At 49.5% G+C, this 15,589-nt stretch overlaps 1 protein-coding gene across 1 annotated transcript; it reads right to left on the bottom strand.

Annotated features, from left to right (window-relative positions):
* Window positions 1-3,567: 3,567 nt before the first annotated feature.
* On the bottom strand, window positions 3,568-15,547 carry MCM4 (minichromosome maintenance complex component 4). Its single transcript, XM_065903332.1, has 17 exons — window positions 14,828-15,547; window positions 14,603-14,672; window positions 14,391-14,480; window positions 14,103-14,266; window positions 13,916-14,017; window positions 13,089-13,184; window positions 12,909-13,004; window positions 10,939-11,077; window positions 9,795-10,015; window positions 9,288-9,408; window positions 8,663-8,922; window positions 8,024-8,389; window positions 7,469-7,596; window positions 6,397-6,604; window positions 5,436-5,664; window positions 4,885-5,018; window positions 3,568-4,227 (listed from the first exon to the last, which is right to left on the bottom strand). Exons 2-17 carry the CDS (start codon window positions 14,664-14,666, stop codon window positions 4,135-4,137), a joined length of 2,511 nt encoding a protein of 836 aa, XP_065759404.1. The 5' UTR covers window positions 14,667-14,672; window positions 14,828-15,547; the 3' UTR covers window positions 3,568-4,134.
* Window positions 15,548-15,589: the final 42 nt, after the last annotated feature.

Here is a 15,589-nt window from a genome sequence, read left to right on the forward strand (position 1 = left end):
AAGTGTAGCATAGGAATTTGAGTGAAGGGTCAATGGGAATTATACTAATCTAACAACTTTTTTTAAGCCTGAAAATTCAAAGTTTTAAAAATTGAGTTGCAGAGGTATTTTAAGAAATTACCTCAGACTTAATAAGTAACAGCACTTTCTTAAACTAAACATTTCCTAACTTCATGCTAAGAGAGTTGTTGCATTCTGAGCTCCTTCATTCTTACTGATCTTTGGTTTCTTGGGTGGAGGTGGCTGTATGTATAACAGATGCTGGGAGCACAGTGGCCCGTGTCTGTGTCTAAATCCAGTAAGGATGCTCCAACTAGTAAGTCTGGGTCAAAATTAGAGGAAAAAATTCAAATTCAATTACATTATTTTATAGCATTTGAAACATGTACTTGTAGAAATTAAGCTGAACTGTACTGGTCATAGCAAATACCCTCTTCCAACAACAAAACAGAAGACTCTACATATGGACATCACCAGATGGTCAACAACGAAATCAGACTGATTATATTCTTTGCAGCCAAAGATGGAGAAGCTCTATACAGTCAGCAAAAACAAGACCAGGAGCTGACTGTGGCTCAGATCATGAACTCCTTATTGCCATTTTCAGACTTAAACTGAAGAAAGTAGGGATAACCACCAGGCCATTCAGGTGGTTATGACATCCCTTATGACTATACAGTGGAAGTGAGAAATAGATTTAAGGGACTAGATCTGACAGACAGAGTGCCTGATGAACTATGGATGGAGTTTTGTGACATTGTACAGGAGACAGGGATCAAGACCATCCCCATGGAAAAGAAATGCAAAAAGGCAAGATGGTTGTCTGAGGAGGACTTATAAAATAGCTATGAAAAGAAGAGAGGTGAAAGGCAAAGGAGAAAAGGAAAGATATTCCCATCTGAATGCAGAGTTCCAAAGAATAGCAAGGAGAGACAAGAAAGCCTTCCTCAGTGATCAATGCAAAGAAATAGAGAAAAACAACAGAATGGGAAAGAGTAGAGATCTCTTCAAGAAAATTAGAGATACCAAAGGAACATTCCATACAAAGATGGGTTTGATAAAGGACAGAAATGGTATGGACCTAAGAGAAGCACAAGATATTAAGAAGAGGTGGCAAGAATACACAGAAGTGTACAAAAAAGATTTCACGACCCAGATAATCACGATGGTGTGATCACTCACCTAGAGCCAGACATCCTGGAATGTGAAGTCAAGTGCGCCTTAGAGAGCATCACGATGAACAAAGCTAGTGGAGGTGATGGAATTCCAGTTGAACTATTTCAAATCCTGAAAGGCGATGCTGTGAAGGTGCTGCACTCAATATGTCAGCAAATTTGGAAAACTCAGCAGTGGCCACAGGACTGGAAAAGGTCAGTTTTCATTCCAATCCCTAAGAAAGGCAATGCCAAAGAATGCTCAAACTACTGCACAATTGCACTCATCTCACACGCTAGTAAAGTAATGCTCAAAATTCTCCAAGCCAAGCTTCAGCAATATGTGAACCGTGAACTTCCAGATGTTCAAGCTGGTTTTAGAAAAGGCAGAGGAACCAGAGATCAAATTGCCAACATCCACTGGATCATCGAAAAAGCAAGAGTTCCAGAAAAACATCTATTTCTGCTTTATTGACTATGCCAAAGCCTTTGACTGTGTGGATCACAATAAACTGGAAAATTCTGAAAGAGATGGGAATACCAGACCACCTGAGCTGCCTCTTGAGAAACCTGTATGCAGGTCAGGAAGCAACAGTTAGAACTGGACATGGAACAGACTGGTTCCAAATAGGAGTACGTCAAGGGTGTATGTTGTCACCCTGCTTACTTATGTGCAGAGAACATCATGAGAAACGATGGGCTGGAAGAAGCACAAGCTGGAATCAAGACTGCCGGGAGAAATATCAATAACCTCAGATATGCAGATGATACCACCCTTATGGCAGAAAGTGAAGAGGAACTAAAAAGCCTCTTGATGCAAGTGAAAGAGGAGAGTGAAAAAGTTGGCTTAAAGCTCAACATTCAGAAAACTAAGATTATGGCATCCGGTCCCATCACTTCATGGCAAATAGATGGGGAAACCGTGGAAACAGTGTCAGACTTTTTGTTTTTTTGGGCTCCAAAATCACTGTAGATGGTGATTGAGGCCATGAAATTAAGACACTTACTCCTTGGAAGGAAAGTTATGACCAACCTAGATAGCATGTTAAAAAGCAGAGACATTACTTTGCCAACAAAGGTCCGTCTAGTCAAGGCTATGGTTTTTCCAGTGGTGATGTATGGATGTGAGTTGGACTGTGAAGAAAGCTGAGTGCCAAAAAATTGGTGCTTTTGAACTGTGGTGTTGGAGAAGACTCTTGAGAGTCCCTTGGACTGCAAGGAGATCAGTCGTGGGTGTTCATTGGAAGGACTGATGTTGAAGCTAAAACTCCAATACTTTGGACACCTCATGCGAAGAGTTGACTCATTGGAAAAGAACCTGATGGTGGGAGGGATTGGGGGCAGGAGGAGAAGGGGACGACAGAGGATGGGATGGCTGGATGGCATCACCGACTTGATGGACATGAGTTTGAGTGAACTCTGGGAGTTTGGGATGGACAGGGAGGCCTGGCGTGCTGAGATTCATGGGGTCGTAAAGAGTCAGACATGACTGAGCGACTGAACTGAACTGAGCAAGAATAACCTACATTCTTCTTTTGTTCGCGGGACACTCGGGCAGGGATCATGTGCCAGCCCTCTGCATGGGTCGGGAAGAAGAGGAACCAGGAACCTGGCCTGGGCAGCCCACACCCATGCTCAACAAACCACATTCCACAGCTGGGAAGGGGCCGTCCTTCCTGCCCCAGCACTCGGGGGTGAGTCTGCAGGAGGTTTTCTGCTCCAGCACTCTGATTTGAGTTCACAGGAGGTTAAGTCAGAACAAGGGTGAGTCTGCAGGAGGTTTCCTGCCCCAGCACTTGAGAATGAGTCCGCAGGGGGTTAAGTTGGCACAAGGGTGATTCCGCATGCTCACCCTCCAGCTCCAGTTCTTGGAACTGGTTCTGGCAGAGCTTTCCAGGGAGATGTACTCTTTCTCCTCTACCTCACTGCCTGCAGACCCCCAACAGCATCCTTCTGTCCCGGCTCTGCAAAGAGAACAAACCCTCCCACTCCTCCCGACTTTTGGGGACCCCCCCCAGGGGGATCAGAAATGCGTCCCAGTAAACCTGTATCCTGTACAACAGAACCTTCATTGGGTTCATTCGACTCAAATTCCCTTAAAATCAAACTTCATTTGCAGCCTTCAGTTCCATGTTGGTACTGAATTAGAGTTCAGAAAAACATCAGTAATGTGTTACTTCAGAGGAAGTCAAAGGTGACACTGCTCAGGTGACCTCAAATTCTACCCGACTCCCAATGTAATGCTGTTTAAACACTCGGTTCCGTCTGGACACTTTCCCAATGAATGGTGACTCTAAGTTATAAAAAGGCCAAACTCACAGTTACACATTTCAGGGATTACTTGTTACAGTTGTATTTCTGCCCGAGACTGCAGCCAATAGTGGTTTTATGAGAATGACTGCTAAAACCAAGATATTTTTAAATAAGATAAAATTTATTAGTGACTTACGAATCACTAATGAATTTCCATCAAAGCAGTATTTATTAAACCTTTTTTCATAATGAAAAATGCCAGACAACCAAGTATTACTTATTCTATTACTTACCGAGGAAAAACTTTTACATATTAGAGCAAAGCAATACAAGTTAACATGGAACCCCATTGTTACCAGCCTCTTGTAGACAAGAAAACAAGCCTGGAGGACTCAGCAGGGTTCGTCGCCTCTTCACAGGGAGGGACAGGAACACCCAAGTGTCTCCAGTACCGGACAGAGTCCAGCACAGACCAGGACCAAGACTGCAGTCTGCAGAGAAGACCGCATCCTACTGTCTGCACTGACACACCACTCAGCCCTGATGCTCCAGGGAACAGTCTCTGCTGCCCACACTCACAGATGGCCCAGGACGGGTTAACAGATGAACACACTGGCTTCCCAGGAAAACTGAAGCCATATGAGAAAATTCTCATGGTGCCGAGCAATGACCTTGAAGCCCTTCCTCCTACTTGTGGCAGGGCCAGGACGGTGCTACTCCCAGGCCTTCAGAGCAGACGTACGGTCTTCCCAGTTACCGTCAAGAAGTCATCATCCGCCAGGGCGCGCAGCGCTTCTTCAAACATGTCCTTGGTGATTGCCTTCGGGGAAGAGCAAAGAGCTTACCTCTGGAGCTGCCCTACCCAGACACACAATGAGCCCAAATTCAGAAACCACTGGAGTCTCCTGCCTTCGGGGCAGCTGGACACACATTTCATGCTCCAACTCTTCCCCCAAGGGGCCCGATGCTCAGCACCACAGGCCTGGTGCCCCAGTCTGTGTGCACCACTCAGCGGTCACATGGGGCCAAGAAAGGGGTGTCAGGAAAGCAGCCAAGGGCTAGTCCTGACCAGCAGAGCCCCTGCCGTGAACCTGGCTTTCCTGATAATGGCCAAAAACTGCAAACACTCTAAATGTCCATCAGCCGAGTACATGACTGGGAAGGCACGAGACAGAAGGAACATGTCACAGTGGGTTCAGTGTCACAGAGCGAGCTAAGACTGTCACTGACTAAAAATCCAAGAAGCCACTGACTTGGCTCAAAAACCACTCGTCTACATCCACACAGAAGACTGAAAAAATTTTCACTGTGATCACTCCCAGATGGTGGATGGGAACCTTACTTCTCTTCTTTATCTGTATCTACATTTATTACTCAAGTAGTAAATGAAGGGGGAAAGCTAGGGAAAAAAAATTTAAAGCAGCATCAAGGGAAAAGAAAACTATTAAACAAACAAAATGTCCACGTAAACACTTACTATGTCAGACTGTCCCCGAATATCTTCAAAGAGCTGCTGGTATTTCAGGGCTGGTGTCTTTCCTTTCGACAAGATAAGCTTTCTCAATGCTTCTGCTAACTCTTCTTTCCGCTTCCGAGAGGTGGCACTCATTCCTGAGTTGAGAGAAAGCAAAATGTTTCTCCCATAAGGAAGGGAATACCTTTCAAATCTCTAGTAGTACTTCTTCAGCCATAAATCAACTTTAGTCTAAAATAATCTTTAGTCTTGTCACCAGACAAGGTAAGGGAACAGTGGCCAGAACACACAAAGTCTGAATCCTGCCCCCAGTTTTCTAAAAGCTCAGAGCTGCTACTCTCCACTGAGACACAGCCCAGCAGTCCACACAGAAGCAGAGTCCCCTCTCGAGGGCCTGAGTCACTTCTTTAAAGGGGACATGGTGCCTGGACAGACGGCTGGATGGGACAGAGCTAGGCCAAGTGCGCCAGCATCTGCCTCCTCCCAGCCTCATCGCATGTTCATGGGGGCTCTGACCCGAGACAGGGCAGCACCCATGTTGGGGGAAGGCTGACCTGTGGTGAGGATGGAGATGTCCACGATGCCTGTCCGCGGGTCGGTGGCTGACTGCTTCAGGGCCTCCCGGTGCAGGCGCTTGGCCTCCTCCACATCAATGGCCTCCACCTTGTTTGAAAATCGCACTTTTGCGTGGGCTTCCGCTAAGCGGATCAGCGACTCCAGCTGCCGGGGGTACGCGGACACCATCCCTCGGCTGCTGCCAACCTTCCTCATGTCCACGTAGGCCTGCAAGACAGGAGACACGCTGACTCCTCACATGGTGACCCCAGGCAGGGAAGTCCTGAGGGGATAGAGAGCGGGGTCTAGCCTTAGGCCTCCACCCTCATCCAGGGGAGGAGTGGCACCCAGTGGGGGGAACGTGGTGCTGGGGAGGGAGCTGAGGACTTGGCTTGTTCACACCCTGCAAGGATCACATAACAGCAGGCCAAGGGTCACTGACTCAGAGGACACGAAAGGTAAACTGTATACACATGGATGACATAATTTCCTCCAGATGACCCAGATGGAAAACTACAAATCACGTGTAACTTTCACTTGAGCACGATGAAAAGCCCACCAAAGCACCAGAAACCTTCCTGATGTCACAACATTCATGCGTTTGTCACCAGGCACTGCTGCCCACTTAAAAGGTACTGAGAAGTGAACATAAAATACTTCAATTCTTTAGAAATGAGCAAATATAGCTCAGAGACCAGAATTACAGAGTCACTAAGTATTAACAGCCTCACTGATGTTTCAACTCGGGCACCCTGGTCTTCAATACACTGTGCTTACAAGAACTTAAATATAAAAAGAATGCACAACTTGTAGAAATGAATCCTTTTTCTTCTTCCACACTTGGAAAAATCAACTTTGCAACACAGGAGGGAAAACAGTTGTAGAAGACAGTGTTGTTCTTGATACAACAAGAACTATTTCAGAGCTGAGCAGGGCCCAGCAGCCTTCGGGCCCCGGTACCTCGATGAGGGCCTGGCTGGCGTCCTGGCCGAGCCTCGGCATCACGGTGCTGTGTGCGTAGGCGATGTAGTCCCTGAGCACCGCCATGTCCATGCCCTCCTCCTGTGCCTGCTCCTCGCTCTGGTAGTACAGGGACACCAGGTGGTGAGCCAGGCGCCGGTCGTACGCCTCGTCCTGGGGGTCCAGCATGAGGAAGATCAAGTCAAACCTGAGGAGACATGGTGACGGTTCCCAGTCAGGACACCCACGCACCTGAGGGTGGACCCACGGCCTCCATGGGAGGGGGCAGGCGTGCCTGGCCCAGGTGGTCTGAGGAGCCCTGGCCCTCGGGTCTCCCGCCCCGGCCCTCAGGTCTGCCTGGGGACAACTGTTGGGCGCTGAAGGTGAGTCAGAAGCAGGCGGCTCCCGAGGGAAACACTGCTGTGATTCTGAAGACTGGAGGTGAGTGAAACACATTTAGCTGTGTTGGGGAAAAGAACTATTTGTGTAAGAAGTGAAAGAAAGAAGACCCAGAGGGATAGGATGGAGAGGGAGGCGGGAGGGGGGGTCGGGAAGGGGAACACATGTAAATCCACAGCTGATTCATGTCAATGTATGGCAAAAACCACTACAATATATTAAAAAAATAAAGAAAGAAAGAAAAAAAAAGAAGTGAAATAACCAAATTCTAAAACCCATTATGAAATACATCCATCCTTGAGGGGAAGCCTGGGTCACGTCTCCCCTCCCCAAAATGTAGCTCTCAGATCCTTGTCTACTGTAGGAAGCTGCTCTCTGCACTTTGCTGATTGTCTACAGTGGCTATAGGACCGAGAGTGGCGAGAGGCGGGCTTCCGACAGTATGGAGAAGACCGACCCCAAGTGCTCCAAGAAACGAGCATGCATCAAGGTGAGCAAACGCATGGTCCTCATTTCAGGACCCATGACTGAGCAGACATGAAGACCATGCCGGCGTGGTCATGCCTGAAAATTGGCTGTGTTAATCCTGGTTATTTCCTTCTCACCCTCACCCTGAACCTTTCACAGATGAGTAAAATAAAACCATCTGTTTGATGAACATGTGCTATCATACCTTGATAAGAGTGTGTGGGGCAACTGGATGTTTTCAATGGTGGTTTTTTTCGGATTCCACTGCGACTCGATGGGGTTTGCTGCTGCCAGGATGGAGGTACGGGCGTTGAGCTGACAGATGATCCCAGCCTGCCAGAGTGACAGATAGCGTGGTCAGCAGTCTCATGCTCAGGCTGGCAGGAGCTGAGAGCCCGTGCCTCAGGTGGCCTCTGCCAAGGAACCGTGGCACCACAAGCACGGTGCCTGTGGCATCCACTGGGGAAGCTAAGCTGGGTTTCACGCCAAGGATGGAGGTGGAGGTAAACATCTGCTGTGACTACATCCTTCTCAAAAACCAAGCCCCTGGCGTGAGATTTAGGACAGACTCCAGTTCTACGAGCGCCAGGCTTTAGGTTAGTTAGTACCACACAGCGGACACAGGTCCTGCAGAGTACACGGATGGGCTGGGACCCGACAGCAGAGTGTTGGCCAGTCTCCCGAGCTGCAGGTCCAGAGGCTGTGGGGTTCAGGCCCCACCTCCCACCCCCACAGACGTCAGAGCAGGCAGGTGGCTGACCTTGGCGATGGACAGTGTCTGCTGCTCCATGACCTCGTGTAGCACGGAGCGCGTGCTCTCATTCATCTTGTCGAACTCGTCGATGCAGCAGACGCCGTTGTCGCTCAGCACTAGGGCGCCGGTCTGCAACACCAGCTGCCGAGTCTCAGGGTCCTTCATGACATAGGCAGTGAGCCCCACGGCACTGGAGCCCTTCCCGGACGTGTACTGGCCCCTCGGGACCAGGTTGTGCACGTACTGCAGCAGTTGGGACTTGCTGGTCCCTGGGTCCCCGCACAGCAGGATGTTGATCTCCGCACGGAACTTGCCCCTCCCCGTGTGGCTGAAATCTTTTCTCGTCCCGCCGAAGAGCTGAAGCAAGATTCCCTGGGCACACAGACAGATAGGTCTCAGCACTCACCTGAGGTGGGCGGTGGAGAGGCAGGGGGCTCTGCAAACAGATGCTGAAGAGATCAGAGGACGAGAGCATGTCAGAAGCCATGGGGGGCCTGCCTGGAAATGGGTGAGCCAGGGATGGAGATGAGGGTGCAGCCCCTGTTCCACCCTCGGGCCGAGGCTCTGCCTTTCCAGGTGTTCACACCACCTGACCTTGAGCTTTCAGGCCTGGCCATACGCAAGAAGCCTTTCGAGGTCAGTTACCTTCTTTATATCTTCATGCTCATAGATGCTTGGCGCCAGGGCAGACGCAAGCCTCTCATAGATGTCTGGCTTCCTGGAAAGCTCCTTGAGCAACTCCACACGTTTCTCGGAGAAAAGTTTCTGCTCTGCTTCTTCATCAAGGCCATGCAGACGCTTTGAGTCGGTCTTCCGGTAGTGAATGACATCAATGTGGGTTTTGTAGACGGACTTCACGTTGCTCACTCTGGGGTTGATGCGAATAGGGACGGCTCGATAGATGCCTGAGGGCACAAAGGACACCCTCTCACCTGCCTGCTCTCAGCCCAGAGTGCAGGGAGCAGGGCTCTGGGGGGCTCTGAGCACAGCCGTGAGGCTGACTCGGGTCCCCCACCTTCACTCGACGCCTGCTTGCTGCTGTGTTCAGTGCATCACAGTGTGAGACAGAATTCTCATTTCTCTTTAAGTGAATGCACAGTTATTAATAATTTGACTAAAAATATTAAAACCCTGTTCCAAAAATTAAAAAGGAAGGAAATCCAAAGCTCACATATTTAAAGTTGCTCATTGGTTATTTCCAACAACAGCAGAAGACAGCCTACTGTCTGGGCAGGCACCACATCAGAGGTCAGATGGTGGAGCCCCTCACCTGTGATGTGCACTCTGTCTCCAGGCTGGACCTTGTCCACGAGGTCATTGTGAGCGAAGAGGACGACTGTGTGTGGCGTCTGCCCCGCGGGCATGTCTTCAGGAGACTCCTGGAGTTTGATCTGGAAGGACGGGTAATGGACACCTCAGGACGTCCAGATACCCAGCACCTCCACTGCCCTAGGGACATCTCTCTGGAAGATGGCTGCACTCACCACAACACACTAGTCTCCAGCAACTCAGTCTCACCTCCATTCTGAGAATGTTGCAGATTAAACACTCCCCCACGCGGGGGTGGGGTGGGGTGTGTGGCCACATCAGGGCCGCGGTGAGTATGCCTGCATCACCCTCTGCCTGCTTTTCTAGTCCATTCTGGGCTGTGCTCCCTTCCAGGTCAACCCAGTCAGGAAGCACGGTTTTAGGGCTGCACGAGTGGACAGGCTGCACCGGGTTTCAGAGGATCCAGCAGGGGCAGAACAAGGACAGGGAACGTGGAGGGGGAACGCACCATCTGCTTGTCGGAGAACACGGAGCGGTTGTGGATGAGGGCCATGCTGTGGCTGGTGTGGCAGCGCTCACACACGCAAGGCTCAGCGATGCGGCCACGGTCTATCTCCACGCGGGCTGTGTGGGCGCACACTTGGCACTGGAAGAAGGCCTCCTGCATCTCTGGAATCAGCTGGGATGTCCTAATCACCATGCCACTGATGGCGATGAGCTGATCGATGTCTGAAAGGCAGAGAGAATGTGGCTCGTCCCAGCCAGGCGTGGGCCTCTCCAAGGGTCTGGGTCTGCTGTCCAGCCCTGGAGGACCTCGCTGCAGGCCGTGTGGGGGTGCTGGAGTCACAGGAGACTCTGTGGCCAGAGCACCGACACCTCGCTGGGCACCCTCAGCTCTGGCCTGGGATGCTCCTCCTGTGCAGATTACTCTCAACCCCTCAAGTCTACTGACCTGCACTAAGCTTGGCCAGCCAGGCTGCCTGGGGACGACCAGACTGATGACGTGGCTGCAACAGCCCATGTGCTTGTGATAATGTTCTTTATAGCCACACCCACCATCCACTATACATGTGGGGTTCAGACTTACCTGTCCCACTAATAACTTTGGGCCCTGATATAAGATTTCCCCAAATAAATAACAGAAGCTTCAGGTCTGCTTTCCAAACCTTCGGCTGCAAACCCTTCTGAACGGGGCCGAGTGCACCGTCTACCTGGGCTGAGGCCCCTACATTGTTCTTCTGCCTCTTGTCCTACTTCTCAAACCAGACTTCCTCCTATGTATCAGGGAAGGGACAATATTTTATAGATCTGTTTTCTACACTGATTCTGAGAAAGTGCATACTTAGTAAAGTAACTGTAAAACTGTCATCATTGGGTAAGTTTACCTTAAGATAGAAAACTGTCAAAAGTTATTATATCTTTGATATAATTTCATTTGTTATTAATAAAAAAAGGAATGGTGGAGCTACAAGCATGTGGCACAACAGAGCCTACTCCTGGTTTCTGTTAATTCAGTCCACCACTGTCACTGTCACCAATTCCTCTAAGGTTCCTTGGTGAAGTGACTCTCACGTAAGGTATTCTCCTGCTGTTAAAAACATTACCTTCTATATGTCAACAGTATCTCAATGAAACTAGGGGAAAGACAGTACCTTCTGGATTCAGGTTCCTCATATTCTTAGTCTTCAAGGCGTTGAATGGTCTCACTTGAATCTGATGCTCTAAGATTGAGTCAGGGTAGCGGTCAAAGAAGATCTCATTGACAGCCATGTCGAAAGTTGGGATGACTTCCTAAAAAACAAATGTTAAGATGCCAAGCTATGCTTGTATTTTTAGCCTAGGATTAAATATAATAAAGCAACTGACATTAGCAAGGCATAAAAACAAAAGAACATGGTATAATCCAGAAGCATTACCCTAGAAATCACACACGTGCAGTTCACAAACCCTTGGACACACTGGAATCTCACACAGCACTTTCTCACTTGACTTAAAGAGGCGAGTCTACAGTAGTAGTTCCTTCAGGCTGTGCTGGCATGGCTGTAGGCTTTTAATTAGTAACACAAGCCCATACTTTCATGTCTTTTCCTCCATACCAAAATGATAGCAAGGTAGGTTAAATCATAATTCTTACCCAAATTTGTTAACACCTGCTCTCCGTTCTGTAGATGAAGAAATGGCTGCTCGGAAGCTGAGGAACTGAGCCAAGGTTACACAGCAATTCAGCAAAATCAATATTTAATAACAAGTCTGCTTGCCTCCAAAGCCTACAGCTATTAATAGGATCAGTGTAACTGATGCTTTGTTGATCAAGCCTGACCTTAAGCCCAGAGAAGACTGTAGTATGGTTAATACATCCTGTTAAGACGTGTCAGGTGTGTGACCATTTTCATTTAAGGTATTTTACATCATCAAACCCAACACACTATTGTGAGTCACTATTACTTTATGTATATATGAAGAAACACTGCCAATCAAACTATGACATACCAGCAAAAGTAACACATATCTTGATTTTCAATGTTAATATGTAAAAAAAAAAGTGTTCAACTTAAAAAAGAAAGATCCCACATGCCATGAGGCATGGCTAAAGGAAAAAAGAGGAAAACAACAAAAAGGCTCTTTGAGGCATATTCTATTTATAAAAAAAAAATTTTTTTTAATTCTCATTGCCTTTTTTATTGGGATAATTGTAAATCCACATGCAAGTGTAAGAAATATAAAGATCTCTGACTCTGCCCAGTTTCCATTAATGATAACATTTTGCAAAAAGTCTAATATCACAAGCAGATATTAACTTGGTACAATTCACTTATATTCAGATTTCCCAGTTTTACACGTATTCACTCTTGTATGTATATGTGAGTGTATTCAGTTCTATCAATTCTATCACCTGCATAGATTCATGAATTAGTCACCATAGTTAAGGTACTGAATAGTCCTTCAAAGCCACCAAGATCCCTATGTTGTCCCTTTGTCACCAAACTGAGCTCCCCTCCCCTATTCCTTTTCTGTAACCCCAAGCAACCACTCGTACGTTCATCTCTAAAATTCGTTCATCTCAAATGTTATGTAAGTGGAACCATACATTAACATTACCTTTTGGATGTGTATGTAACCTTTTGGAATTGCTCCCGTGGGATCCATCCAAGTCACAGTATGTTTTACCTCTAAGGCATGTTCCAGACTGGCCATACCACAGCTGTTTGCCCACAACTGACCTGAAGGACATCGGAGCTGATTCCAGCTATGAACATCTGTGTACAGGTTTTTATGTGAACATAAGCTTTTGTTCTTCTGGGATAAATTTCCAGACATGCAATTGCTGTGTCATATGATGGCTATATGTTCACTTTTTTTTCTAATTGGAGTATAATTACTTTACAGTATTGTTAGTTTCTACTGTACAAAGTGAATCAGCCCTAAGTGTACACACACACCTTCCTCACTACTATGCTCTCAATTTGCCTCATCCTCTCATCCCCTGTAGTGTCCACACACACACACACAGACACGGGCACTCTGCAGGCATATTCTGTTACTGAGAAGACTGCTATCCAGAAACCCTGCAGATGTTCTAGATGTTTACTGTAGTCTGCCAAGGTCAAAGCCAAATTCTTACCTGTGGGTAGCAGATGAGCTGTCTGTAGAGATTTGTATCAAATGATCTTATGTGTTCACAGTTTACATTTAAAAATGGCTCTCCAGTAACATTAATCTATAGAATAGAACAAACAAGTTATATTCTGCTAATTACTTTAAAACAGTTAATTTGAATTTTTAGGTAAGCATATTTCATTACCTCTCCAAGTCGCTGCATGTACAGAGGTTCAGTAATGTCTATGCCAACATTTTCTTCTTCTTTAGCCAGAGGATCAATGAAACGCTGAAGAAATCTCTGAACATAGAGAAAGATTAAGCTTAATGCAGTTAGGAATAAGCAGCTACTCAAATTATGGGCACTGGGGTGCATGTATCTTTCAAGTGCCCATCAATAAACAATTGGCTTAAGAAGATATGACGGGATTTCCCTGGTGCTCCAGTGGTTAAGAATTCACCTGCCAATGCAGAGAATGAGATCCACCCTTGGGAAAAGCCCACATGCCTCGGGGCAACTAAGCCCCACAACTACTGAAGCTCACACAACCTAGGGCCCATGTTCTGCAACAAGAGAAGCCACAGTAGTAAGAAGGTCACATACCACAACTAGACATAGCCCCTGCTCACTGCAATGAAAAGCCCCAGTGTGGCAACAAAAACCATTTATATTTTATAAAAAGTATATAAAATAGAAAAGCAACAAAGATCTACTATATAGCACAAGAAACTATGTTCAATATCTTATTAGTAACCTATAATGAAATAAAATCAGAAAAAAAAACGTATCACTGTAACTGAGTCACTTTGCTGTATAGATGAAACTAACACAATATTGTAAGCCAACTCGACTACACAAAAATAATAGTAGGAGTGGTGTCAGAATTTGAAAACAAGCATGTTTTTTCTTCCTAAAAACTACATTTATGATTCTGAGCCATGTAAGCATCTGTGCCTAAACACTGGAGCACTTGGACATAGGTCCAAGAAAATGCTCCCACATTTTCTAAGCTTGGAGGAATGACACCTCACCTGAAAGTTTTCTTTGCACGTTGCCACGTTTACATCTGTTCCCCAAATCACGAGTTTTTGGCCCAAAGACTGCTCGCTCGCCACTGTATCTTCTGCGGCCGGCTGCACAGGAAAAGGCGACGGGAGCCGGTTCGGGTGACTGCCCGCACCGCGCACCCCATCGCGCCCCGACCGGCCCTGAACTCACCCCGTCCGAGTGTAGGTCCACCTGCAGCCCCTTCCGGGCCGAGCCGAGGTCGGGTCTCTGCCGCAGGGGGGTGCCGCGCACGCCGCTCCTAGGGGTGCCCTCCACCCGCGAGCTGGGGGTGCCGTAGGTCAGCGGCGAGCTCAAGTCCAGGTCCAGGGGGACCGCTGGAGATCGCATCCACACGGGTGAGCCGGGGGGGGAGGGGGGGGGTCGGGCGGGAAGGAGCCCAGCGGGTCGTCCACTCCCCCCCGCCAGGTCCCTCCCCCGACTCCCAACCGGGCAGCTCACCTGCGGGCGGCGCGCGGGACGGGGTACGGGGCTCGGCGCCAGGAGACGAGGGCAGCGGCTGCGGCTCTCCGGACGACAAGGGGTCCTGGCCTGCGGGGGGGGAGGGCACCGCGGCGTCGGCGCGGGCGGCACCCGGCCCGTACAGGGGCTGACCCGGCACCGCCCGCCCTCCCAGGGGACCCCGCGGGGAACAGCAGGGACCAGACACTCACGTGGCTGAGCTGGGGCGGCCCGCCGGGAGCCGCGGCGGCTCGGGGTAGACGCAGGAGACGACATGGCGGTCTGCGCAACAGGGACGCGGGTTTGCGTGGACGTTCCCTACAGACTCCCGCCCCTCTTCCTTCGCTCCTGTCTTCCCTCCCCTCAACTCTTACACCCCTGCGCCCCCCCGGCCGACCCCAACCAACTCCCCCCGCCCCAACCCCTCCCGGGCCCACCTAAGGTGCGCGTTTCAGCTCCTCTTCAGTGGTACGCAGATTTCCCGCCGGCGGCACCGTTGGCTCCGCCCACAGCGGCGGCCCACCAATCGCGGCAGCGTCCTCGCGCGGCCCCGCCCCCGGAAGGCACCACTGGGCAGCGATAGGGGGAACTCGACGGCTGAGACCGTCCCGCGCCCCGCAGGACACCTACGCACAACTGGCTTGGCGCCCCCCCTCTAGAATGGTCTTGTCCGTAACGGGAACGCGATTTCGCGGGAAATCTGTGGAGGCAGCGTTCCGGGCGGGCCCCCACGGCTGGGGCTAGCTCCTGTGTCCCTTGGGACTCCAAACGACAGCCCCCACCCAGACCCCCGTTACCAAGGACTAGCAGTGGCCCCTGACCCGAGCCCTAGCCTGTCCCTTTCTGCCTCGGGCACTTGGTCACCTCCAGCTCGCCCCCTGTCCTCCGCACCTATTTCCGGAGGTCGAGCGGTTGGGTTCCTGACTCTCCCGAAGTTTGAATGCATTGTGCTCTGTGTATCTTAACTTAGGATGTCTAAGCCGCCGGTCCTACAGGGCAGGCCACCTCCTCGAGGATCTCCAGCAGGGACCCCACGCCCGCATCCGAGTTCGGAGCATTACGGGGTCCAGGGTGGGTGTGCTCGGGGATGGATCCTTCTCCCCGACCCACTTAAGGCCCCATTCAGCCCAGCACCTCGCCCCCTAGTCCTTTGGGCAGGGCCGGGCCCAGGCAGCTGTGCGCAGGCGCCGGAAAATCCG

The sequence above is a fragment of the Muntiacus reevesi genome, chromosome 12 (genome assembly GCF_963930625.1).
Source record: "Muntiacus reevesi chromosome 12, mMunRee1.1, whole genome shotgun sequence".
Taxonomy (NCBI): domain Eukaryota; kingdom Metazoa; phylum Chordata; class Mammalia; order Artiodactyla; family Cervidae; genus Muntiacus; species Muntiacus reevesi.

Bases quoted from the DNA above. Each gene is read 5' to 3' on its own strand.
- MCM4 (XM_065903332.1), bottom strand. From the start codon at position 14,666: ATGTCGTCTCCTGCGTCTACCCCGAGCCGCCGCGGCTCCCGGCGGGCC. The intron at 14,018-14,102 runs GTGAGTTCAGGG...TTTCCTGTGCAG, and splicing joins TGGACCTACACTCGGACGGG to CCGGCCGCAGAAGATACAGT. The intron at 4,228-4,884 runs GTAAGTGTTTAC...TCTTCCCCGAAG, and splicing joins TTCGGGGACAGTCTGACATA to GCAATCACCAAGGACATGTT.